This window comes from Poecile atricapillus, chromosome Z (genome assembly GCF_030490865.1).
Source record: "Poecile atricapillus isolate bPoeAtr1 chromosome Z, bPoeAtr1.hap1, whole genome shotgun sequence".
Lineage (NCBI taxonomy): Eukaryota > Metazoa > Chordata > Aves > Passeriformes > Paridae > Poecile > Poecile atricapillus.
The window spans coordinates 93974882-94000366 of NC_081289.1; the positions used below are offsets into that span (position 1 = coordinate 93974882).

General features: G+C 44.6%; 2 protein-coding genes across 5 annotated transcripts in view; one reads left to right on the plus strand and one right to left on the minus strand.

The window, feature by feature from the left end:
• Positions 1-5292, minus strand: part of LOC131572621 (E3 ubiquitin-protein ligase Topors-like) — a 37753-nt gene extending 32461 nt beyond the window's left edge. Inside the window, exon 1 of the mRNA XM_058825871.1 lies at positions 4914-5292. Within this exon, the coding sequence (XP_058681854.1) occupies positions 4914-5283 (370 nt within the window). The 5' untranslated portion in view covers positions 5284-5292. The remainder of the gene's footprint in view (positions 1-4913) is intronic.
• Positions 5293-5370: 78 nt separating this feature from the next.
• TOPORS (TOP1 binding arginine/serine rich protein, E3 ubiquitin ligase) lies at positions 5371-23347 on the plus strand. 4 transcript variants are annotated; one of them, XR_009280757.1, is made up of 5 exons: positions 5371-5607; positions 7207-10653; positions 10743-11197; positions 11726-11905; positions 11991-12096. XR_009280757.1 is itself a non-coding variant. In XM_058865239.1 (2 exons), the coding sequence occupies exons 1-2, from the start codon at positions 5449-5451 to the stop codon at positions 10186-10188; spliced, it is 3141 nt and encodes a 1046-aa protein (XP_058721222.1). In that variant the 5' UTR covers positions 5371-5448; the 3' UTR covers positions 10189-10693. The 4 variants fall into 4 exon arrangements, 1 of the variants encoding a protein (XP_058721222.1); XR_009280756.1 differs by having other exon boundaries at positions 11726-12086; XR_009280758.1 differs by lacking the exons at positions 10743-11197; positions 11726-11905; positions 11991-12096 and adding an exon at positions 22510-23347.
• The last annotated feature ends 2138 nt before the right edge of the window (positions 23348-25485 follow it).

The window sequence follows — 25485 nt, forward strand, 5'->3', positions numbered from 1 at the left end:
AGAGCTAAATCAGTGTATTAAAAAATGAGACAACTGGCTTTAAAACTTCATAGGTGTGGTTTAAGCCCAGCAGGCAACTATGTACTATGCAGCTGCTTTCTCACTCCCCCTCCAGCAGGATCAGGGAGAAAATCAGAAGAGAAAAAGTACAAAACCTTATGGGCTGATATAATAACAGCTTAATAGGTAAAGCAAAAGACACATACAAGCAAAACAAAAAAAAAGCAAAACAAAAGAAAGAATTGCTTCACCACAGGCAGACAGGTGTTCAGCCATCTCCAAGAAAGCAGGGTTCCATTATGTATAACAGTGACTTCAGAAAACAAATACCCTCCCCCTTGATTCCTCCTTCTTCACCCAGATTTATATATGAGCATGATGCCACAAGGTATGGAATACCCCTTGAGTCCACTGAAGCCAACTGTCCTGTCAGTGTCCTGTCTTCTCCCAGCTCTTTGTGTACCTCCGGCTGGAGGTGTACTACCAACTCTTTGTGTACCTCCTCCCTGGTAGTGTGGGTGAAGAGCAACAAAGGCCTTGGCTCTGTGGAAACCCTGCTCAGCAGTAACAGAAAGTGTTTTATGTTATCATTGTTCTTTTAAGTGCAAATCCAAAACACAGCCCCAAACTAGCCACAGTGAAGAAAACTACCCCAGCCAAACCCAGTACATTCTCTACTCCTTACTTCATACAATTTACATCATGCTGTAGTTCCACATGACTTAATAGAATCTCATTGACAACCCCACCCCCTCTCCATACTTTGATATAATACACAGATATCATTCTGTTAGTCTATGGACATCCCTTGAAAATGCCCATCAAATGTTAACACGTCCATAGAATGTCAACTGATTTAATTTCAGGGCCCATGAGCTGGGGCTCTGTCTGTTCTGCTGGTCACTCAGGACAGGATAGGAGAGGAGAGGTGATGTGGTGCAGTGCTGTGGCCTAGAGCCAGGTCAGGTCAAGTCACTGCTGCATTTGCACAGTTTATTCTAAGACTTGTCCTCCGTTGGTTCATGTGGTTCCTATTACAGTAATTCCTGTAAGTGAAACTCAAATAATGGGTTACAACAATTTAAAGGCACATCCATTACTATTTCCACCCATGGGTATTTTGTGCCAGATTGAAGGGTTTAACAGTGTAATGAACTCCTCACCTTGCTTCTAGTCTGGCTAGCAACAAGGGGCTCCTGCTGTAGCAGTTACAGGGTCCACCATGGTCTTCCATGGGATGCAGAGGGACAGCCTGCCTGACCACGGCTTCACCATGTGAAGTGGCTGCAGGGCTTCATCACAGGGACCACCTCCTGCTCCTCCTTCTTCTTAAGGAAAAGGACTTCTCACACTCTTCCCCTGTACTGTGGATTCATCCACAGGTCACAGTCCCTTTGACTCAAGTTCATACTGGAAGCAGCCTGTCCAGTACAGTGGCAGACAGCTGCAATGCCCTGGCCACCTGCCAGCCCAGGCGCATCGTGGCTGTTATCAAAATGTTCCCAGGCACAGCAGAGTGAGATGATAAGAAGCACAGCACTACAGCAAGCAGCCACCAACAACCAATTGCAATACACAGTCAGACGAGTGAGCCCTGTGCGCAAGCACTCAAGCCTGCTGACTAATAATTAAACAGCCATAACAGCTGAAAGTTTAATCTAGCACATTCCAGCGTAGACTGTCATAATCTGAGCTTTTTGAGCCTGACTTTGGGTCCAAAGGAGGACTGTTGTGGTTTAACCTCAGCCAGCAACTAAGCACCCTGTAACTACTGGCTCACTCCTCCGTGGTGGGATGGGGAAGAGAATTGGAACAGTAAAAGTGAAAAGCTCATGGATTAAGATAAAGACAGTTTAATAGGGAAAGTAAAAGTCACACACAGAAGCAAAGCAAATCAAGGAATTAATTCACTGCTTCCCGTAGAAAAGCAGATGCTCACCCATCTCTAGGAGAGCAGGGCCCTATCATGTGTCAGGATCACTTGGGAAGACAAATGCCATGACTATGAACATTTCCTCCCCTTCCTTCTTCTTCCTCCAGATTTATATGCTAAGCATGACACCATACCATATGGGATACACCTTGGGTCATGTGGTATCAGCTGTCCCAGCTGTGTCCCCTCACAAGTCCTTGTACATCCTCAGTGTCCTCACTGGTGGCATGGGTGAGAAGCAGCAAAGGCCTTGGTTCATCAGAAGAATGTTACCAGCCCTGTTTTCAGTGCAAATTTAAATCACAGCCGGAAAACATGAAGAAAATTAGTTCTACTCCAGCCAAAACCAGCACCCACTAGACTAGAAGGAGCTATTTTATAAATCTCTATGCGGTCTTTAATCCAACTTCTGTGTTATGGGGGAGGTAAAAGTAGCTTCTTGCTTCTGCTGTCATGCTGACATGACTTCAGGTCAGCATCAGGATGTGGAATTGAAGATGTTTCTAGGATCCTTGACATTTACTCCAGCATTGAGCTGTGACAGCAGTACAGTAGAGAGGATACAGAGAATAGTCAAGACAGGCTAGAGAACTAGAAGTTATTGAGTGAGGCTCTCTGTTCTTTTAATATACACAGAGATATCACACAGGTTTCTCAGTTAGCTATGGGCCATGTCATAAAAAGAAGAAGGTCTCCTTATGCCTTCTTGCTGTCAGTAGGTAAGGTTCTTACCATGACCAGGGACATTATTGTTTCATCTCTCTTGTGAGCAGTCATAGTCTCTGTTTTGGACTTCAGGGACAAGAGAAAATGGACAGGTCTCGGTCCTCTGGAGATTTTTGCAGAAGCATCCCTGAGCATACACGCCGAGCAGTAGCTAAGATGAAGGGAGAGAAATTCAGCTGCTGTTACTGCTGCTGCTTCCTCGTAGTCCTGCACAGCTCCAGCCTACGGCGCAGGCAAGCCGGCTTGGAGGAGATGCCAGGGAGTATTTTGCCATCTCGTGGCAGCTCGGAAGTAAAGCATCTGTATGATCACAAACACTCGCTGCCCAGAAGAAACAAAGCCAAAAAAAGGGAGATCTCCATCAGAGCTGTCTGGAAGCGACACTTGGAAGGTTTACAGCAGAGCAGGCCACAACCCTGAACTGACCAGTACTGTCCGTGTACATCCCCAGGTGTATGCCAGTGGTGGAACCTGAAATAAAAGCTGAGAAGATAACACTAAAGAGGACCCAGCCTGGGGCAGGCCAGTGGTCAGAGACTATTTGTAACTCCTGCTCTTGGTGTCATGCTGCTGGAGATGCCCAGCTAGCCAGGGAAAGGAGTGGATAACTGAAAGCTGGCGAAGGCTGCAACACCACAGTGAGGACAAGAGCACACTGAAGCTGAGCTCTTATGGTGTGGACAGTGAAGAATGATCCAGCTAGTCTCTTTGGCTCAGAGAAAGTCAGTGGAGGCAGAGAGCCTGTCAGCACAGAAACCTTTGGAGGAGCACTGCTCTAGGTCTATGATAATTTTAATGTATTTACAGGGTGATGTAGCTGAGACAACATTCCTGAACAACTGAGGAATTGAACAGCCTTCCACTGACCTCCTTTCCCACAGGAGCTCTGCCTGAGGAAGCATGGTGCCAAGCACACCAGAAAGAGGGCTGGGGGTTGTCCCTGGTCAGGGACTGCAGATAACACTGTCAACAGCACAGGCACTGCCAGTGCTGTGGCTCCTGCTCAGGAAGGTATGAGATCCCTCCACACCCATTCCCACAAAGCTCCTGGCAAGGAAAAATCCTGCTGCTGACCAAGGGACCCCTAAGGACCTGATGGCAGAGAAAGGAGGGCCAGGCTCCCCATGAAAAGAATATTCCCCAGAGGGTAACCCCAAGAGATATGTGGGATGAGGTATCTGCCTATTTGTGTGGGCAGTGACAGAGGAGTCACATGAGTTCTGCTCTTCACAGCTGTGTAAAAAATCAGCATCTCAAACCAGATCCATTTGGCTTCCGGAATTGCTTCTTTTCAGCTCAGAAATTATAAACCCCTGTGAAGAGCCTAGAATGCCTTTCAAGTATACCTTTATATTTCCATGACCCAGAGATGAACCGTCCGAGTTGGTCCCACTTTGCCTAAGAGCTGACACATGCACACAGCATTTAGAAAGTTGACAGCGTACAACTATTTGGGATATAAATCCCTCCTATTATGCCAGCAATGGGAGTGGGTACAGGCTAGCAAATGGTGCAAGTAACAGTGAGGCTCCAGCCACTGGGGGAGGATGTGCCCTACTGGGGAGCTGAGGCAAGTAAAATGAGTGAGTTTTGGCACCCACATACAACAGGTCACAGCCCACATGCCTGCCGTGGAGACATGAGAGGTTACATCTGCCCTGAACACCAGGGAAAATTATTTGGGGCAGGGATGCAACTACTGAGCAAACTTCAAGGTGGGCTACCTGGTGAGAAGCAGGCCCTGGGTCCAGGCAGGTCATGAAGGAATGGCCCGTGCTGCTGCCTAGGGAGATCTTCAGGAGTAGAGTGCCTGTTGGGACGTGCCAGGGCATGCGTTTGCTCTTGAGCAGGAAGCAGGACCAGCTGGTGCGTGGGAATGAGTAAAATGGCTCAGGATATGGGACAGGGTTATCACATGAACAGAAGGGCTCTGCTGGTACTCTGGGGATCTGTGAATTCACGTGTGCTTTTGCAAACTTTAGTCCATACTGACTATGGTTAAGAAAAGGGACAGGGCTGGCTGTGCTCATGTTTTACACAAGTCCTGGTAGCAATAGATGCAGATACTGTGGCAGGCTGTGCCCCACCTGTGGCAGCCTCCACAGCTAGCCTTGTCCATGTCCTTTGCACACCTGTGTCTCCTGCAGGTATGTGCAAGTAAAAATCCGTAAGGAGACCTATTTTTCTCCTTCCTAATAATGCCTTATGTTTAATCTATCTCTTCTTTCTTACGTGCTATTTATGTTTTATTTACCCAACCAACCGCACGGCTTCTCCAGCCTTCGATGCAGCCTCTGCACCCTCGGAGACAATGCCAAGCTCCCGCTGCCGCCCCGCGACGGCTCTGCCATTGCCCGGGGCCGTCCGTGGCTCAGGAAGCGGCTCTCCAGCTGCGCAGGGCGGCCAACCGCGGTCCTGGAGAACGAAACCGCAGCTGCGCACCCCCACGGCAGCCGCCACCTGCGGAACAAAGCCCGTTCCGCCGCGACTCCGCTCGCTTTTATTCCCCGGAGTTGCTCGCCGGGCCCCCGGGGAGTACCGCCACCCCTGCTTGTTCCTCGCCGGCCCCGCGGGCACGCACCAGCCGGCAGAGCCGGCGGGACCCCCACCACCCGCAGTGCCATCCCGGCCCCGGCCCCGGCCCCGGGCGCGGCCTCCGCCCCCGCCCCCCGGAAAGCGTCACTGCGCAGGGCGCGGATGTGACGGCGACGCGCCCGGCCTTGCTCCCGGCCTCACCCGGCTCAGCTCCGAGCCCGCGGGGAGCTGTTCCCGTGGCAACGCCGCCACCGATGGCCGACCCGTCCCGGCGCCTGGCGGAGGGTGCCCGCCGCCGCCGCCCGCCAGGGGAAGAGCGGCGGGAGCCTCCCGGCACCGGGCGCTGCCGGACGCGCCACAGGCTGAAGGCGGCCGCGGCCCTGGCCCGCACGGGAAGCGAAGGCTCGGCGGCGGTGAGTGCGGGCCTGGGGGCGGGCGGAGCGGCGGTCCCCTCCGGGGCGCTGGCTGGCGGCTCCCGAGGCGCGGGGGGCGCGGGGCCGGGGCTCGCTGACCCCGCGGGTGCGCGGGCACTTCCGTGAGCCCGGGCTGCGCCCCTGGCTCCAGAGCGCTGGCGCTGCCCCGTCCCCCGCGTGGTGCTTGCTGTCGTGCCGGCGGGAAAGGCCTGCTGCCAGACCGGCTGCAGAACATAGGCTAATGGTTTTTGAAGCAGGGAGATAACATATTTCTACTGGATTGTTATGCCTTAGGGTAGGTAACACCAAGACCTAAAATATCTTTTAAACAGATGGATTTTTTTGTTGATCATATTTGTTATCGCTCATGATTTCACTCCAGCCAGTTGCCAAGCACTAGGCAGCTGCTCGTGCACTCCCTGACCAGGGAGATCAGGGAAAAAAAGGAAAGGGTAAAAGCTGAAAAACTCGTTGGTTGAGATAAAGACAGTTTAATACCAAAACAGCTAGATACCAAAAGCCATGCACACAGCCAGAGTAAAACAAGGAATTCATTCACTGCTTCCCACAGGCATGCAGGTGTTCAGCCATCTCGAGGAGAGCAGAGCCCTATTATGTGTGACAGTGATTTGATCAGGCAAGCATCATCACTCCAAATGTCTCACCTTTCCTCTTTCTTTCCCCCATGTTATATATTGAGGATGATGTCACATGGTCTGGAACATCCCTTTGGTCATTTTGGGTCACCTGTCCCAGCTGTGTCTCCTCCCAGCCTTCCACCAACTTCCTCACCAGTGTGGAAGTACAAACAGAGACAGCCTTGGCTCTATGTAAGCACTGCTCAGCAATAACAAGAACATCTCTGTATTATCAACACTGTGTTCATCACAAATTAAAAACTCGGGCCCAGACCAGTCACTGTGAAGAAAATTTACCGTCTCAGGCAAAATCAGCATAACAATCTGACTAGATAAAAGGCAGTGCGTGCTTGAGGATGACATCTGGTTATTTCTGCTTCAGTCTTGAAAGAAAATACTTATTTTGGCAGGAGCATATCCCTGGAGATTGTCTCATCCAACAAGCTGTGTGTAGTCCCGCATGAATGTCCAGCAAAGAGGGGCAGAGTGTGCAGAAACAGAAACAGAAACAGAAGCAGAACTTGGAAGGTGATAATGTAGTTCAAGTGCAATTACTTCTTTGGCTTTGTTTTAAAGTACAGGACTAACTGTTCTCATACTTTTCATGTATAAATGCTAGATTTTTTAAAGCTATGTTTTGGAGGATACCATGTAAATCAAGAAATTTACTGACCACATCAAGGGAGCTAAGAGTGGGGAAGAAGACAGGTCTGCCTGTTATCTTTGTCTATGCCAGCATGATTCAAATGCTGTGTAAAACTTGAAGCACAGAAGAGCTAGATCTCACTGTGAAGAGAAGCCAAACAAAGTAGTTAGGTCATGCTGCCTCTTTGTTCAGCATTCTCTCAGAGCCACTGCTGGGTTTTGCAACCTTAAAAGCAATTGTTATGGGTTTCTGGATCTAATGTAAGATTCTTGACTTTCTGTGATAGCAATGATCTTCTGTCTCTGTCTTTTCCAGAACATGACTTCAGATAAGGAGTTTGCAGAAGATAGCAATTTTTCGCCAAAAGCCAGCACCAGTAAGCTGCCGACAGATGCATCTCCCGACTCCAAATGCCCCATCTGCCTGGATAGATTTGACAACGTTGCATATCTAGATCGCTGCTTGCACAGGTTCTGCTTCCGCTGTGTCCAGGAATGGTCAAAAAACAAAGCAGAATGCCCACTCTGCAAGCAACCCTTTTTTTCCATTTTCCATACGATTCGTGCTGAAGATGACTTTAAGGAGTATGTACTCAGCCCTTTAGAAACTAGCTCCTTTGCCAGCCCTGATGGCCGGAGATTTCGTTATCGCACTACCTTAACGCGGGAGCGCCGCGCGCGCAGTTCCCCTTCCCGACGGATGCTGTCCCCTCCAGATAACGGGATGCTGTTTGAAGGGTTGTCGAGTGAGCCAACGCGCCAGAGACACAGAGAGATTCAGCAGATGATCAGGAGGCTGGCCTCAAGGAGAAAGGCCAGCGCAGAGGGCAGATCTCTGCGACAGATTCAGGAGGAGGACATGATCAACTTCCGCAGGGCTCTGTACCGCACTGGCGTGCGCATCCGCAGCATTCAGGACGGTGGCCGCTATCGAGAGATTTCGGCAGAGTTCTTCCGCCGCAACCCTGCTTGCCTTCACCGCTTGGTTCCTTGGCTGAAGAGAGAACTTACAGTCCTGTTTGGTGCCCATGGATCTCTGATTAATATTGTGCAGCACATAATCATGAGTAACGTAACTAGGTATGATCTGGAAAGTCAGGCCTTTGCTGATGATTTAAAGCCATTTTTGCTGAATCGGACAGAGCACTTCCTGCACGAATTCATCAGTTTTGCTCGTTGTCCTTTTAACTTAGAAGCATACGATCAGCATGCCAATTATGACTGTCCTGCACCATCATACGAGGAAGGAAGCCACTCAGACTCATCTATTATTACAATATCTCCAGATGTGGTGTACCCACAAGGGCCAGATAATAGTCTGTCTGTACCTGGTCTTGGGCAGGCCCCCTGGGATGATGAAACTCCAGGGCCTTCCTATTCCATTTCAGAAGAGGTTCGTGCAACCGTAGCTTCTCCTCTGGAGTCATCAGAAAGTTCTGATGAGGACTCTGCTTCAGGGAGTCGGGGAACCAAACTGCAGACTGGCTTACAGGCTAATGCTGACTCAAACGACAGTGGCTCTTCCTCAGACAATTGTGTCATTGTTGGGTATGTTAAGCCATTAGCTGAGAGAACCCCAGAAGTGGTTGAGCTGTCCTCTGACTCTGAGGAGTCCATCAAAGAAGAGAAAAGGGAAGATGTCAAGAAACAGCTACCAGTCCAGTGTCACAGCTGGAGTGACAGTGAACCAAGCAGGAGCTTCTCACCTCATTCCCCAACATACAGGGAGGATGTAGGAAGTTGTAGAAGCTGTTTATCTCCTGCAGTTGAGAAGATGGAATCAAAAGAGGATGAGAAGAACAAATGTAAAAGAAAAGATCTGCCTCCACACGACTTGAGCTGGTGCCCCTCTCCAGGGAGTGACACAGTGTGCTCCCCTTGGAATCACAGATTGTCTAAGAAGGGAAAGTCCAGAAGCCCACAGTCCTGTTCACGGGACAGTCGAGGCAGTCATGGCCATCGGTCTAGAAGGGAGCACCGTAGCAAAAGCCAGCTTAAAAGGAGACGATCGAGAAGTGGAGATAGTAACAAATATAGGAGTCGAAGAAGCAGCAGAAGGTCCAGGGCTCATGACACCAGAGCCTCTCTGAAAAGCCAGAGGTGCTCTCTAAGTGGTGAGAGTACTCCTTCCAGAGAAGTAAGTAGATCACGTTCACGTAGCAAAGGCCACAGTAAAAGGAGATCAAGAAGTAGAGACAGCGATCGCTATTATGTAAGAGACAGTTATCAAAGTAGACACCAGTGGGGTTCTGCTTTCTGTAGTCGAAAGGTGTTTGGAGACAGCTATGAATCCTCCAGCAGAAGGAGGACCCGGTCTAACACTCTTTACTCAAGACAATCTGCTAGTCCAGAATACAGGATACGATCATTTATTGAGAGGGCAGATCTGCATAGCCAGAGGGGACTCCATGAGAGACACTATTACTGTTATGAAAGATGCAGGTCAAGGAGTCGATCAAGCAACAGATCAAGGACTCCTTCTGGAGGAACTGACAGAATGAAAAGTGAAAAGCCTGGTGGAAAAAGGAAGTACAAAACTCGCCACCTGGAGAATGCATTCATGGAGAGCACAAGTCTAGAAAGAGAAAATGACTCCAAGAAAACTTCCTCAAAATTTGGTGATTGCTGCAAAAATGAAGATAGCCTGTCAGACAATCGTGCAAGCAGCGAGACAAAGCGCAAGAAAAGGAAGAAGAAAATGAGGAGTCCAAGTGTGGAGATAGTCTACGAAGGAAAAGCAACAGACACAGCGAGGCATCTTAAAAAGAAAAAGAAAAAGCATAAGAAGAAACACCGGAAACATCACATGAGTAACTCAGTACATTCTTCTCCGGTGGTGATTACGATTGATAGTGATAGTAGCAAGGAGCCAGAAAGTACCGAATGGGACAGCAGTATTACATGGACAGGCACAGCTCAGATAAATGAGAGGGAAAATGAGTCTCCATCTTCTTTTCTGAGGAGGACAGGATGTGAGGAAACTGGAGGAATAGACAAAAAGTGTGATATCCCTGCCACAAGGGAAAACTTAGATGGTAACAATAGAAATGCTGATGTCAAACTTCAAGAAACAGCAGCTGATCAGAGTGTTACCACCCTGAATACCAGCAGTAAGGCCTCTCACACAGAAACTGTAACCAGTTATGTTCAGGAAGCACCAGCAGCGCCTTCCAGTCAACTGCCTTCCCCCAGGACTTCCTTCCTAGAATGTCCAGAGAGAGAGCCATTGATACTAAGACTGCCAAAGAGACTTGTCAGCAGATCCTCATGGTTTGATTTCCCAGAAGAAAAAATGTAGTAGGCTTTCCTTGGAGCATTGTTTAAACTGTGAATTTAACTACTCTTTTTTTCCCCTTCAGAACTAAAATGTCTGATAGCGTTTCTGTCTGTTAAAAATACGTCTAGTAAATGTATGAAACTGTTGAATGTGTATGCACCTTTAAGTCAAAGAAGATAGAATATAGTATGTAATTCTAAGTTTGTTAGAGGACTCTTTGGAAGTTTTAATTTCATAAAGCCATCCACACAGTATTTCAAAGTTTTGTTTAAATCAAACAACAGAAAAGGAGCCCAAAACAAGAGCCAGGAAATGCATTTTATGGGGATTGCTCCTTTTAGACAAGGGAAACATTGTTTAGTTCATAAAAAGGGATTCAGTCTGAATTCCAGCATCATTTCAATCTCTCGGGTTAAGCTGATCTCTGCTGAAAAGTAGTCAGTGATTTCTACAGAAATCCTCAAAAGACTTTTGAGTAATTTTAAGGTAAGCTATGTCAAAATCTGAATAAAGCAATAAGATTTTTTGTTGTTGTTTGTTGAAATATATTTACATATGTACTGTGTGTTTTGCAGATGGAGTTTTTTCTTTTGGTTTTGAGTGTCTCATGTATCTTGACGTGGATATTTGTGCAGTCAGGAGTACTCCAGATTGGAAGGGTTGTCTGGAGATCAGCTGGTACAAGGTTTCACTGAAAACAGGAACTTTAATCAGATTGTGTAGGATTGGTTTGGTTTTGAGTTTTTCCAAAAGCTGGGTAGCCTCTGTCCTACCCTTTCTAACACAGGGGTATTCCCTTGGGAAACATTTTTTTCCCAGATTTCTTTTTATTTCCCTTGTTGGAACCTGCACGTTCTGCCTTGCGTTCTACAGCTGTGCAGCCTTCAAGGAGTCTTTTCTTTATACCCTACTGCTGCATACTTGGAAGATTTCTGTCTTGTCTAGCCTTGGCAATAAAACACTTCCTCCTGAACCCCTTGAAATAACCAACATTCGCCCAGCTCTGCACATCCTAGATGTCCTGCTGCAGGTATGTGCAAGGTACAGGGCTCTGGCAGGGTTTTGTTCTCCAGGTCTTGCCCTTCACTGCATGCACAGCAGTAGCCCTGAGGGCCAAATGAGGGGGATACCTTCTGTCTCTCCTACACTACTTCCAAGTGTTTGTTGAGTTTCACCTTGGCCGGTTGCCTGCCAGATACTCACCAAGCTGCTCTGTCACTTTCCTATCTTTCCAGGATGGGGGAGAAAGTAAGATCAGAAAGCTGGGTTGAGATAAGGACAAGGGAGAGTACTGTCACTAGCCAGATAGAGTCAGGGACAGTTAGTATCTTCTATTGCCAATGAAAAATTGAGTAGGGGGATAAGAAACAAAGGAGAAATTGTAAAGCAAATTTCCCCTTCCTTCTCAGCTTCACTCTTTCATTACAGAATCTTCCACCTCCTCCCCAGCTGTCCAGGAGGATGGGAAATGGGTGTCATGGGCAGTCTGTAACATTCAGTCTTGCTGCTTCTTACTCCCTACACTGTTCATCTGCTCTAACATGGGCCCTTTCTACAGGTGTGCAGTACTTCTGAAACAGATTGCTCCAGCTGCCAGGAAGCCTGCTCCTGTGTATGCTCCTAAGGACAGGCTTCAGCTCCTGACAGGAAGCTGTTCCTGTGTGAGACCTCCATGGCCTGTAGCTTCCATTAGGGCATCTCTACCTGCTCCAGAGTGGGGCTTTTCCACAGGCTTCAGGTGGGTCTCTGCTCCACTGTGGTTATCCAGTGGCTGAAGTGGGCAGCTTGTCTCACCATTGTCTTCATCACCTGGAATTGCCCAGGCTGTGGAGAAGGGCTGCTCCTGCCCAACCAGTCAGCACAGGTTGGCTGAGCCTGAGAGAGAATGAGGAGTGATGACAGTCAGCCACCTCCACTCTTACCTCTGGGGGCATCTGGGCTGCAGGTTGGTTTCTACCTTGGGATTGGGTTTCAGGGAGCATAAATGTCTGAAGGAGCTAGGGCACTGGGAGGCCCGGGGACCATGAAGTGTGAACCATAGTGGTGGTCTTGCCATGGTCCATTCTGGCTATTGGCTGCTAAGAGCTCTCTGGCATCTCCAAGGAATGAATGTGGCTCCCTTTGTTCTGTTTAGCCTGACAACCTATCCAAATTCTGGAGGGCAGGGGCTCAGGGATTGGCATGTTCCTGGCAGGTGGCTCAGGGATTGTTGATGCAAGTGCCTTTGACTGGAAGCTTTGGTCCATCCACAGAGCTGGGGTATCTTGGCATAAGTGGGACTTGTCCTACACTTGGAGTGTAAAGGCTATTGAGGGGAGGGCAGGGTGAAGCGGAGTAGTTGAACTAAACAGAAGGGAGAGGTTTGATGGTACAGCTCTTACAGTTGGTGATGCTGTTGTTGGGAGCCTCTGGGTGACAATGAAGGGATGGAAAACAAAGGAGATGCAGTGAGTGTCTTCTATCAGTTGCCCAGCCAGGATGCCAGTGCTGAGAAGTTAATTTAATTTTGAGAAATTTCCAGATCAGCAGCCTTTGACCTTATGGCAGATAAAATGTGAAGGGTGTCTAGGGCAGTGAGGAAAACAAGTGTGCTACAGGCAGCCATGGCTTTCCAAGTGCTGATTTGTGTAAACCAGCTCATCGCTCACGCTGCACCTACCTGCAGAGTGTTGCCGCTGAAGATGAATAGATCACGCGGACACAGGTCAAGGTGTGGTGAAAGAAAGAGCAGAGTTTATTTTTCCTCCCAGGATTTATAGACTTCTGACCATGGTCAGGGATTGGATGGTCAGGATAACACTTTCTCACTGCACTGGCCATGAGAGATGCCCATCACAAGATGTGTAACAGAAAGAATGTACACATATCTATGTTTACAGTTACTGTCCTGGGAAAGTCTTTAGAAAACCATGTCAGCAAGCTCAGAAGCTGAGTTCAAGGCGACAGCAGAGTGTGAGTAAGCAACATGATTTGGTATTAAGTGCTACTAAGAATTCTCCTTGCGTGGAGAAAGCCTTGTGGTTTGACCCCAGCTGGTGACTACCCACCATGCAGCTGCTCACTTACAACACCCTACCCCTGTAGCATGGGGAGGAGAACTTGGGGGATAAAGAAACATGAAACTTGTTGGTGAACAGTTTAATAATTGAACTGGAGTAAAATATAATACTAGTATTAGTAATAGTAGTAAAATGAGAGAGAGAAAGAACCAAAGAAAAAAAGTAGTGTACAATACAATTGCTCACCTGCTGGCCAATGCCAAACCCAGATAGGCCCTCTTCTGGGTAACTTCCCCAGTTTATATACTGGGTATGACATTCTATTTTGTGGAACATACCTTTGACCAGTTCAGGTGCCCTGTCCTGGCTGTGCTCCTCTCCACCTTTTTGTGTGCCTCTCCACCTCACTGGCAGAGCATGAGTCACTGAACAATCCTTGACTCAGAGTAAGCACTCTTAGCAACAACCAAACCATCAGTATGTTACCAGCATCATTCTCATACTGAATCTGAAACACAGTGCTGTACCTGGTTCTAAAAAAAATCAATTAAAATTCCAACCAAAAATAGGACAGCGTCTGAGCTGCATTAATCAGCTCAGGGTAGGAAACTAAATTTATCAAACTTTTTCCAGAGTTCCCCTGGCATGATTTTGTAAGCTTAGGCAAGACTTCAGTTAGCAGTGGTGTTGGATTTAGCAACCCACATCACCTTATCCGGGGCTATTTGAGTTTCTTTGGATATCCTGCTTGTTTTCCAGATGCCTTTTGAGAAGAAGGTATCTTACGTAGCAGACCTAGGGCGTAAAGTCCTGAACTCTCTTGACGTGTTTTTTAAACTTTAACATTAAGTTTTTCATTCCCTGAGACAGGTGCATGGGAGAAATGCAACCTTCTCAGAAGGTTAAACTTTTACAGGCGAACTTCAGAAAATAAGGGTACCTGGAAAATTTTAAAACATGCAGTTGACATAAAGCATTTCACAAGGCATTTACTTAGCAAACTCTAACCCATCCAACTTTAAGTTACCCAGATTTCAAGAAGAGGAAGTTAGAAAGGCAGAGGGTGTGTCTTTGTGCAACTGCTTTTATCTGCTTTGGCCCCCTGGGACCCTCCCCTTCACATGGGGCTTCTGGTGCACCAGTGGCTGATGAACATTGTGGAGCTGGACTAGAGGCTCCAGGGAGGTGGGATTTGGAGAAATGCATCATCCTAAATTTTGCAGAGCTTGCCTTGCCATCCTGACACACAAACACACACACACTTCAGTTGTTTTGAGCAAGCAGTGATTTTCTCCAGTCTCACACTAGGGTAACTCGAAATCTCAGGAGAGACATGACAGCAAATAAGCCCACTAGAGTTATATTGCTCTGCATGCATCCAGAGCCTGCTCATGTACGCGTGGGATCTTGTTTACAGTTCATCCTGTCGGAAATACATAATAACCCAGCGTGCTCTGCATGAGGCTCCTCCTTTAGTACCCACCTACTGTGCATCAAATGAGAATGTTCACCACATTGAAGTGAAACTGCAGGGATGAAGCAAGTTTCTGTCTCCAAAGTGGAACAGAATCCAAAAGGTGGCTGCAGAAAATGCTGCTGCTGCTGTCGTGTGTATCTACTGAAGATTTTATTGGTAGATGAATTATCAGCAGTGTCACAGATGCTCTGTGGCTCAGTTTTAAGAAGGTTCAAGTGTCAGTTTCCAGCAAGTGGGAGCTGTCTGCAGTTCAACAGGTTTGATGGCCTTTTCCATGGAGTGACAGAAGACTTGGAAACATCCCAAGCCTAGCTAGGTAACCTACTCATGTAGGTATGTTGTCAGTGGTCTCCAGAAGGGGAACTAAATTAACTAAAGCAAACCTTTTGTATTACCAAGGGCTGATGAAAAGTAGAGGAAAAGTCCCCTCTTAGGATGCTTTGGAATGCTGAGACCTGAAGAACTTTTTGCCCAAGGTGTGGCGTGACCAACTGCACATGTAAGTTAATCTTCAGTCTTGATGAATAACATGTGAACTAATGTGTGTGGCAATAATACCATTTAATCTTTTGAAAACCTGTAGCCATTAGAGATGAGGCATCCATCCAGAGTGTTATGCACAGAACAAGTCACAACTAAATGACAATCCACTGTCCAAGGTATTGAGATGAGCATCAAGTGCAATGGGGAAAAGACATTCAAAGCATAACTTTTTTTTTAAGATCATTCACCTGGTGAGTGTAGCTGGGATGCTAAGTTTAATCCTCAGCCAATTACATGAGCCAGGTCACACAGCTTCTCCAAAACAGAGGGCTTTGTGCCTTGAATTCATAGCAGTTTATTGTCCATTAGCTGAAGAGTCAAAAATTAATGTATATATATGCATAAGTATGTGTATGGACACCTGCATGCATTATGCTTATGGAGGGAGAGAGGGGGGAGAGCAGAGAGCTGATAGGTACCTTTTGTACCCTGGGAGATGAGAAAAGGAAAAGCAAATAATGTGCATCTCCTGCATGCACTCCTATTTTATTTGGATATACGAAAGAAGGAAAAAACTCCAAAACAAACCACTGGATGGACTGGTATCTTGTAAGATTTATGAACTTCTAAATTTAGAAAAGTCATTTTACTCTTGCTGGTGTATTGTAGGCTCTTGTGCAAGAGTCAGTAAGAAAAAAAATGTAAGTTACTTCCTCTGTGAGAGCATGTACAAGTAACATAAAATAGGTTCAATTAATCTTTTCAGCCACTGAATTTACTCTGGATAAACAAAGCATGTATCAAATTGTATGTCCTAGAAAGGTAATCAACCTTACAAAATGTTTCACAGTTCTGCTTTTCTCATTATTGTATTGCAGATAGTTTTCTGAATGGAGAAACCGTTCAAGCAAAATGTTAAATAGCATTCATTTGTCATTTTCCTGCATAGACTAGGCGGCATCCTGCTGGATCTCAAAATACGTAGTCATTATGAAGTTTGCATTGAACTGTTCATCCTTTTTTGCTCTTTTTTCTCACATTGTGTTCTTTTGTGATGGATAATTTCCAGAATGCCTGCTTCAGTTGGTACAGGTGAAGACTATGCGGGAATCACACAGATGATTAGATACAGAGGATCATCACAAGTGATTGAACTGTGTTCAGATAACCTGTATAGGCAACCTCTACTGCTTTACCTGTAGCTATAGATGTTTCTTCATGACAACCATTTTCCAAACCACATTACCAAGATCACTACAGAAGAAATCTGTAATTTTAGGCTGAGGCATTAATGAGTACAAACGAATTTTATCAATCCCTTATATTTATTTTTTTTTCAAGAAGGAGAAAAGAAATCTTTACAGTTTTCATGGCAGGTTGGTGCAGAAATAACTCAGTAGTACTCTATGACTTTTGCTATGAAGGAAGTAATAGTAAACAATTGGATTAAATAGTCCCAGGTTAAAAAAGGGAAGAAGTAAAATATGAAATAAAGGGTTCAGCCACAAACAGAACCTCATGTTGTTTAATGGCACAATCTTTTGCGCAGGCATCCCATTTTCAGTGAGTGAGAGGTTTGTTACACTATCATCATTGCACACTAGGTGCTGTTGTTCAGTTTAATGCAAGAATTCCAGTGTTCCAAAGTATGAATAAATACCACCAATATATTTTATTTTAATTCCAAATTTTCTAATGCTTTATGTGAGGTTTGCTATGTACTGCCAGATTTACAGGGCTGGTTGGGTAAACTAGGTTAGAGTTGATTATCCTTGGGAATATTAATAATCTTTGTTTTAATGTGCCAAAATTGTCAGAAGTTGATTACACTATTGCTGTCTTTTTGCACAGGCCAATTGATTGCTACGGAGCAGTGATGGAAGACAGTGCTGGTGTACAGTCAGAAAACAGCTGAGTGCAGGAAACAGCCAGCACCACAATGAAGATTGCCAAAGAACAAATTGCTGTCACAGAATAATACCCCTACCATGTTCCACAGGCCAAACAGGTGAATAATGATCTCATCTACACAGCACTGAGAAGACATGCTGAAATCGTATGCAGCATATTACCTGTGTTGTAACCACAGCTGCCAGAGAGATAGTTTTTTATAAAACTGCCTTGTTGTCACCAATTAGAGATTATCATGATCAGTGCCGGTTCCCTAGATATTTCCTTCAGCAATATTAACGTAATTTAGAAAATGAAGGTTAGCCTTTACTCATGCACAACTACCAAATCAATTGTTTTGAGTCCTGCCATATCCTCACCCCATGTCTGCAGGCTGCTGGATTTCTAAACTCAAAGAACATATCTGGAGTGAGATTGAGTCAGGTATGAATATTTAGGAGAGTGGAGAAGTAGTGTTGAAGAATATATTTGGTCCAGGTAGCACAGTGTGAGTACAAGGTGAGCTCTCAGGGCAGGGGTCCAAGCTCAGTGATCCTTTCATGACAAAGGGCCTGGGGACCTGTAGCTGAGCAAGGGAGATACCAGAGGAGCCAACAATTCCAGGCTTTCCCATGTGTCCCATCCCGCTGTAAAAGGGGAATTGGGGAGGATTATTTTGATATATTTCTCTGATGAAAATGAAGAGCAAACACAACAATACTATATCTGAGAACTGTTTGTTGATAAAGAAAGATAAGTGATCCTTAAGTTTTTGTTACTGCTGAACAGTGCTTGCACAGAGCCAAGGCCTTTGCTATTCCTCACCTACCTCACCAGTGAGGAGGTTGGAGGAAGGAGGCTGCACAAGGAATTGTGAGGGGACACAACTCACCCAAGGGACATCTCAGTGCCATACCTTACAGTGCCATGCTTAGCACACAAATTTGGGGGGGTGAAGAGGAAGGAAAGGGAGTTTGGAGTCACGGCATTTGTCTTCCCAAGTCATCCTTACACATGATGCGGGAGTTTAAGCCATCTCTCTGCATCCCAGAGCTTGGGATAAAGAATAAAAACCAGCAAAGCCCCACTTCTTAGTGGGAGATCATAGGTTCTTCTGCAAGTTCTATGTATGCAGAGTGTTTAAACGGTGGTCTTCAAAGTATAAAATGACAATTCATAGTCTAAGTTCTGATGTTTCCCAAAAGAGGTTACATAACCTCCATGAGAAAAGTTTATGGTATCCTGGGCATCTGCAGCACAAGAACGTCCTGAGACAGTTATGAAATGAAAATAGGGAATAACTGTTGTAGGTACATGACCCTGCCTGGACTTTTTATTTAATAGCGTTTTTCAGTTATGTAGATGTATTTGTTTACACTTAGGCACAGTATTCCTGAAAGGACAGTGGAGATAACATGCATGGAACTTCTTCCTCCCTGTTGAAACATCATAAAGAAGCTCATAAGTAATAAATTTTACCAATGATTAGCAACATCTACAAAATGGCTAAGAGCTCTAGAGCTCTCTTTTTGCCTCTGATCTTTCTTCTCCTCTTTATTAATCCTTTTCTCCTTTTAGCACATTTTACATTTGTTCTGCAGGTACCCTGAACATCTCAGATATTTGATCAAATAGGGCAATATGGGCAGAGTGTGAATCTTGGGAAGTTAATGTCAGAGCTCTGAGGGCATTGCATTCCAGCCTTCTCCCCAGTTCTTGTCTGCCTACACTGATGTCCATCTCTGGTATGGTGCAGCCATTAGCCTGGGGTTGTGGTGTTGGGGTGCCAGGGGCTGTGCTGGGGGCCTCCCCATCACTTGGGAGTTGTGCATCACCTCAGCCCCACTGGTTTGTCCTTGTGCCCAGACTCCCAGCTCCTCATCCAAGCATCCAGCTGTTGCCACTTGCCAGTGTTGGAGGCACAAACTGGTTAAGCTTCCAGTTACCTTAGCTTTGCACTGCCTGCCTTGAATCTGGTTTTGTGCTGCTCTGCTTCCAGGTCCTGAAATATTACATTGCCAGTACCACTTAACAGGGGTTTAACAGGAGAATCTAGAAAATTGTCGCAAGAAGGGCTTTGTATCAGCCCTGGCATGCTTTCAGGTTCACTAAAAATGACGGTGAAATAAATTTCAGGAAAGTCTGCAATGGTGAACTTTCCTGCACAGTTTCTCTTCCCTGTTTTCCCATGTTCTTTCTTACTTTAACTGAAGTTGGTCCATGCTATGGCTCATTCAGTTCTGACTGTACTTCTGCTCCATCCAGACAGTTAATTTCCTGTTTTTTAAAATATTGAAGTACATAGATTTATCAGAAATACAGCTTAATTGCTCTGCAACTACTAAATTCTCTGTGTGCATAAGAGGAGGGAGAGGGACTTTTTATATGGGCAGATAGGACAAGGGGCAATGGTTTGAACTGAAAGAGGGCTGTTTAGTTTAGATATTGGAAGAAATTTATTCAGAGGGTGGTGAGGCACTGTGACAGGTTGCCCAAAGAAGCTGTGGGTATGCCATCCATGAAAGTGGTTAAGGCAGGTTGGGTGGAGCCCTGAACAACCTGATCTAGTGAATGCCATCTCTTCCCATGTCAGGGGGATTAGGAAGTAGATGATCTTTTTCAGCGCAAGCCATTCATTGAAGCTGAAGATGCAGAGTGAAGTTGAGAAAAAGCAGAGTAATATTAATCTGATTAGTTGTATTTTCTTTTTCATGATAGAAGTCAAAGTGATATCTCTCAAGATTAAACTTGCTAATATCTGTAGGTATTTGCTTCAACCAACCTGTTTTTTGTAGGGGACTAAAAAAATCGGATTTCCAGGTTTTTTTCCTAAAGACAACTTTATTTGTAATCCAAATTGCATCACTGACTAATATAATTTCTCAAGAAGTATGCTATTTTCATACATCTCTACACACTGGAAATACTGTAGACCTGAAGAAATTACCTTTTTTTTGGGAGAAGAGAGACAAATCAGTGTCGCTCTTTTGGGAACGGCAAAAAGAACGACACAGACTTTCTTGTGGAGTTGAACTGGAGAATTTTCTCCCTCGGTTTATTACCTCAGGTCTTTTTTATAGACCGATACATGAAAAGTACAGAAAAGAAAACTCTTATTGGCTAGTAAACTAACACATCACCATCATTGGTCAGTGGGGTTCACCACCCCTTGACTTTCTCTTGCAAGAAAACAAGAAACTGACAAACAGCACCTGCAAGGCTGTCTTCTATCTCTGAGGATTGTCTTAATTCCTCCTTATGATTCCCAGGCCACTTTCTCAGGCAAGACTGAGAAAGTTATGTGGCCTGCAATTTCCACAGGTACCGTGCTCCCTGCTTCACAGTTAGCATCCATAAATCAGGATAGTAATTTCAGCCATCTGCCTCCTTAAAACACACTACCAGCATTCATGCCTTGAGTTGAACCCCACGGTATCATACCTTCTAGATATTGAAAATAAGAAATCATAGACAAAATGGGTAGCATGATTTGGCCAATGTGTTCTGTCTGATTCTGACTCTATACATTACTATGCATATGAACAATATTTAGGTTTCCTCTGAAGACCTGCTGAAGTGGAAACTCCTACGGCAGCCTTTCAGCTTTTATGGTTCCAGGGTAAGTTTTGTGAAAAATGTAGCATATAGAACAGATTAAGAAAACTTTGTAATGGTAACAGGATGTTTGGACAGCAGTATGACTTTTGAGCTGAATCTCATAATTTTTTTTGTGAAACAACTGCTTCTGTAGATTTTCACTGAATGTCATTAAAGTGGGCATTTGCATATACAAAATTAAATCAGACATAGAAATAGACAGACTTTCTGATGAAGTCTGTCAGGTTTATTAGTGAATTATTTTATTTCTACTTTGTGAACTATCTTGTGGAACAGCACTTTTGTTGATACAGAGTTTTTGAATGGCTTAATACAGGAGAATAAAAAGAAAAAGTAGTCTAAAGATCTTTTGGATATTTCTTTTAAAGACGGAGGTTTTCTAAGACCTGAATTAGAGTGGAGACAATTCTAGAAATACCACTCCTTCTGAATTAAAACATCTTAGGGGAATGTTAGAAATATTTGTTTTATATTAACATATTTAAAAGATCTCAAAAATGCCTTCTTTTTCTAATTTTCCTCTTCTGGACTCTTGACTCCAGACTCCCTGTCATGTTAGTGAGAAAAACTCAAGAGTTGAATGACAGCTGATGTGAGCTAAGAAGGGCTTTGTGCAAGGTGGAAGTACTGAGAGTGCTGTCAGCCTTCCTGGGGCATGGATATAAGAGCCCCAGGTATCCTGTGCATCATTAGAAGAACCAACACTTTTCTTCATCTACAGAAAAGCACCCAACAACTTTTGGTGTTCTCTACTGAGTCTGGAAAGTATACAAGTCAGACTATTTTCCCCTTCTCTTAGTCTGCCTGGGCTGACCTTTTGCCTGACTTTGGGGTCCAGGGGAAAAAAAAAAAAAAAAAAAAAGCATGCAGAGAACACTAAATCCTTTGGTTGCGTCTTTTCATAGCATTTCATGACTTCTTGCTGTTGTATTTATTTTAAGTTTAAGCTTGGAATAGGATACTTGAAAGACCATTTTCTTGGATTGTGGCATTTCACAGCATTTTTGGAAGTAATTTTGTTCTCTTGAAGTATCTTGTGTGATCTTTGCACAGCACAAGATAAAAATGTCTCCTCTATCCTCACACTTCCTTCTACTGGATGAAAACAGACATAATTACATGTCTATCTTTATATGCAGCTTTTATTTCTATCTCCTTTTCTGAAGTCTTCTCATGTTTCCTGGTTCCAGTGCAGCTTCTGCATGAATAATTGATCCCTCTTCATCAGGTTGCCATCTGATTAAATGATTGTCACATTGTCACTATATAAATACAGTGTTTACTGGACAATAGAATTTTAAGAGGTATTGTGCACTTTCAATTTGTAATAATGGCTTTTTGTTATGAGCTGTTCTAATCTTTAATCTGTTTGGCTGCTTTTTTTTTGAAGGAAAACAGAAAACAGATCTGAGAGTTTTACCTCCAATACTGTTTTGATCTCCTTGTGTCAGTCTCTTATTATTGGTGCAGTCAAGTATATGGCTAGTGAATTCTGGAAAAATCGGAAAAATCCACTCTGTGTGCTTTTGACTGTACTGGTATGCACATTTCCAGATCTTTTTAGAAGTATTTTGAGGTTTGGCTAAGGTCTTCATGGTCATGGACTAATGTCTGGTGGATTGGGCCTTTGATGGTGCTGAGTCATGAGCAGAGCCAGCCAGAGGCTGACTGTAAATTTTGATTCCAGAAACTTATCACTACCAATTCTGTTTCTCAGCAAGAAGTTTCCAGGTTTGTGGTTTCCATACATTTGAGCAAAATAGTAATTTTTTGCAGGGCCTATGTCTGTCTGAGCTCTTCAGCTGTGCAGTGATACCTAAAGTACCTCTTCTTTCTGCCAAAGGGATATGTATCTAATACTGTTTTTTCCCCCAGCCTATCCAAGTCTCCACTGGGAGTGTTTGGACTGTGCTCTCAAGCACCTGCTGTCACTCTTGGGGGGCCCTGTGCAGGGCCAGAAGTTGGACTTGATGATTCTGGTGTCCAGGATCCTGATGTCCTGGTATCCTGCTCAGGATATTCTGTGATTCTATGACTTGAAACCCTCACCTCACAGGACAGTGATCTGATTTCTTGGCCAAGCCCTGACAGACTGCCTTCAGGAGGAGAGGCTGGGAAACTGATTTTTAACAGTGACTCAGTGGCATCATCTTCAGCCCAGCCTCAACTCAAGTTATCAGCCTGTACTGAATCAGGAAGAAATCTGCATCCCAAATTTCCTGCATGCAAGCAAATTCATGTCTCCTCTAAAGCCTTGGTGAAGCTGTGGCTTTGCCTCTTCCCCAAAGACTGCAACACTGCTTACACTGCAGCTTTAAGGAAATTTTAATTATTTTGAAAACGGTCTTTCTAGTTCTGATCACTCTTAAAAATGTAGCCAAGCAAGAGGCTTTTTTTAAAAAAATTAGTCAGTCAGCCAGCCTTTGCTGCTCAGCTTTTGCTACCAATCTGTTACGCCTGTCACAACAACTTGACAGATTGTCACAATAAATGGCACAAGTTTAGGATGTTGTTTTGTTTAGCCTTCATATGAAGTACTTTGAAAAACATTTTGGTAGAGGAGTTTAATTAAAGTATAGCAAATGAACTCTGAAAGAGGGGAATAAGTCACACAGTAGTTTAAAATTGTTAGAATGGTATTTTTTATTATTTTTTGTTTACCTGGGGGGACTGAAATTTACTGCAAGTGGTTGTGAATACTGACGAAATAAATATTGATAGGGAATGTGTTGCCTGAATGCAGACTAGGAATGTGAATATTTCATTTACTTACTCAAATTACTTAATTGATAATTACTACTCCTAAGCAAGTTCAGATAGTGCAGCCTGCAAAATATTCACCCCATAAGAGGAAGGAGACTTGGTGTCTGTTCCAAGAAATGAAAATGCCCAGCCATTGGTATATTTTTCATTAGGTATTCCTGTTCTGTCTGGTTTTCCACAGAGATCTGATCCTACTTGTTTTTTACATCCTGGAGTAGTCTCTGGGCAGAGATGTAATTATGGTTTCAGTTCTCACTCCTCTTACAGACCCCGATGCATCAATGGGCCTTTAAAACTTCTGTTACCATGTATCCAACTGTATGTGACAACTGACACTGCTGCCATCCCTTGTGAATTTTGTCTAATTTGGCATTGTTAAAACCAAACCTTTTTGAAACCATTCTGCCCTAAAACCATCTTCATATCTTGTCCTGAACAAATGTGTTTGAGATTGCTCAAAAAATCACCAGCAAGGGTATGAGCAAAAGTCAGATTTAATATTAAACTACAAAGCACAATAGATTCATTGGCAAGATTCACTCTACTTACAAAAGACAACTGAGGCACAGCAAGGCAGGAAGCAAGCAACTACAAAACCAAACAAAATCCAGGCCTTTAAAACAGAAATGAATTTAAAATGCCTAGGTGTACATGTGTGTCTGTGTGTAAAGACAGTGTAAACAAGAATGAAGAAGAATGTGGACTAAAGTTTCACAACACTTTATAGTACTTTAACTTAGCTTATACCTAAATTTATAGCTTAATCTTAACAATCTAATAGAGAAATAGCACTTAACAGCATTTACCCTAAATTATAACTGTAACTTATCCTAATTTCCAGATTTGCTGTAGCAAAGGGTATGCATGCAGACATAGTGCAAGATAAGGTGTCTATGGAAAAATTCCCCTCAGAGGTCAGTGCAAATACTCCCTTTGGATACTTTTGCATCTCCTGACAGGCCCAATTCTAGATGGCTCTTTATAGGGCCCCAAGAGATCGGCTTTAGTCATAACAGTGTTTCATGTTTTGGCCAGTGTTTTGGCCACAGTTTGGGTTGGCACTTTATTTGAAAATGAATATTGATATATTCCTATATAGAATAGGAATGTTTTGCCATTCAGGCCATTTACATGGCTGGTTGTGGGAAAACCAGAAACTTGTTAGGAGTTCCTGAGAGCAGAAAATGCTTTTCAATAAGCTCAGAAGAGCTGAGCATAGGTGGCCTTTTCAAGGACAAAGCCTAACATGCGTTTTCTCAGAGGACACTGCGGCCTGGAAAGGAGGTAAAGAGGAATGCACCACCACAGTATCTCAAGCCATCACTGTCAGCAGCATGGGCCATTTGTCATTCAGACCTATGACCTTGTTCAGCCTTGGTCCCTCCTCATCTTGAATCATAGCTACCTCTTGTTCTAGTCAAATGCTTTCAGAGGGACTGCTCTTCCCCTTAATGTATACAGAGGAGTTCCCATCCATGCCCTTATGTTTCTCTGTCTTGGCTTTCTGCACATGCACATTTTTCTTTCTCATAGGAGGTGAATGCCCACTGATTTCCCATCCTTCTGACTTGTCGTTGGTGTTTTGGCTAATCTTATTAGCTCCCATTTAATTACTTTCATTTGACTCTTCATGACTGTGCCATTTCTTCTTCCCACTGTACTTCTCATCATGCCCTGCCCTGTCTGATACTCTAATAGCATGGTATGGTGCCAGTTTCAGCACCCCTCTTTCTGCCTCTTTCCTTTTGTGCTTACTCAGTTTTCCATGTTAGTACTCAAGCCCCTGGAGTAATAGAGCTTTCATTGCATTTTACTGAAAATCTGAATTTTCAAAGATGTGGGCAAGATTTCCGGCTCAGAGGGTGGCTAAAATACAGATTATCAGACTAACACTATATTCTGATAGGGCCAAAAGGTTTTCCAGATGCTCTCACCCTCTTACCTTACCTTGAAAAAGGTAAGACCTGCCAGTATTCTGCAGCTGGTGTAACTGGAGAAGTGTTCCTGGAGTGCACAGTCACCCAGCTCCTCTCCTGAAATGCTTGCCTTTCACATCTGCCAGCCAGACTGCAATGCAGTGTGAGGGTA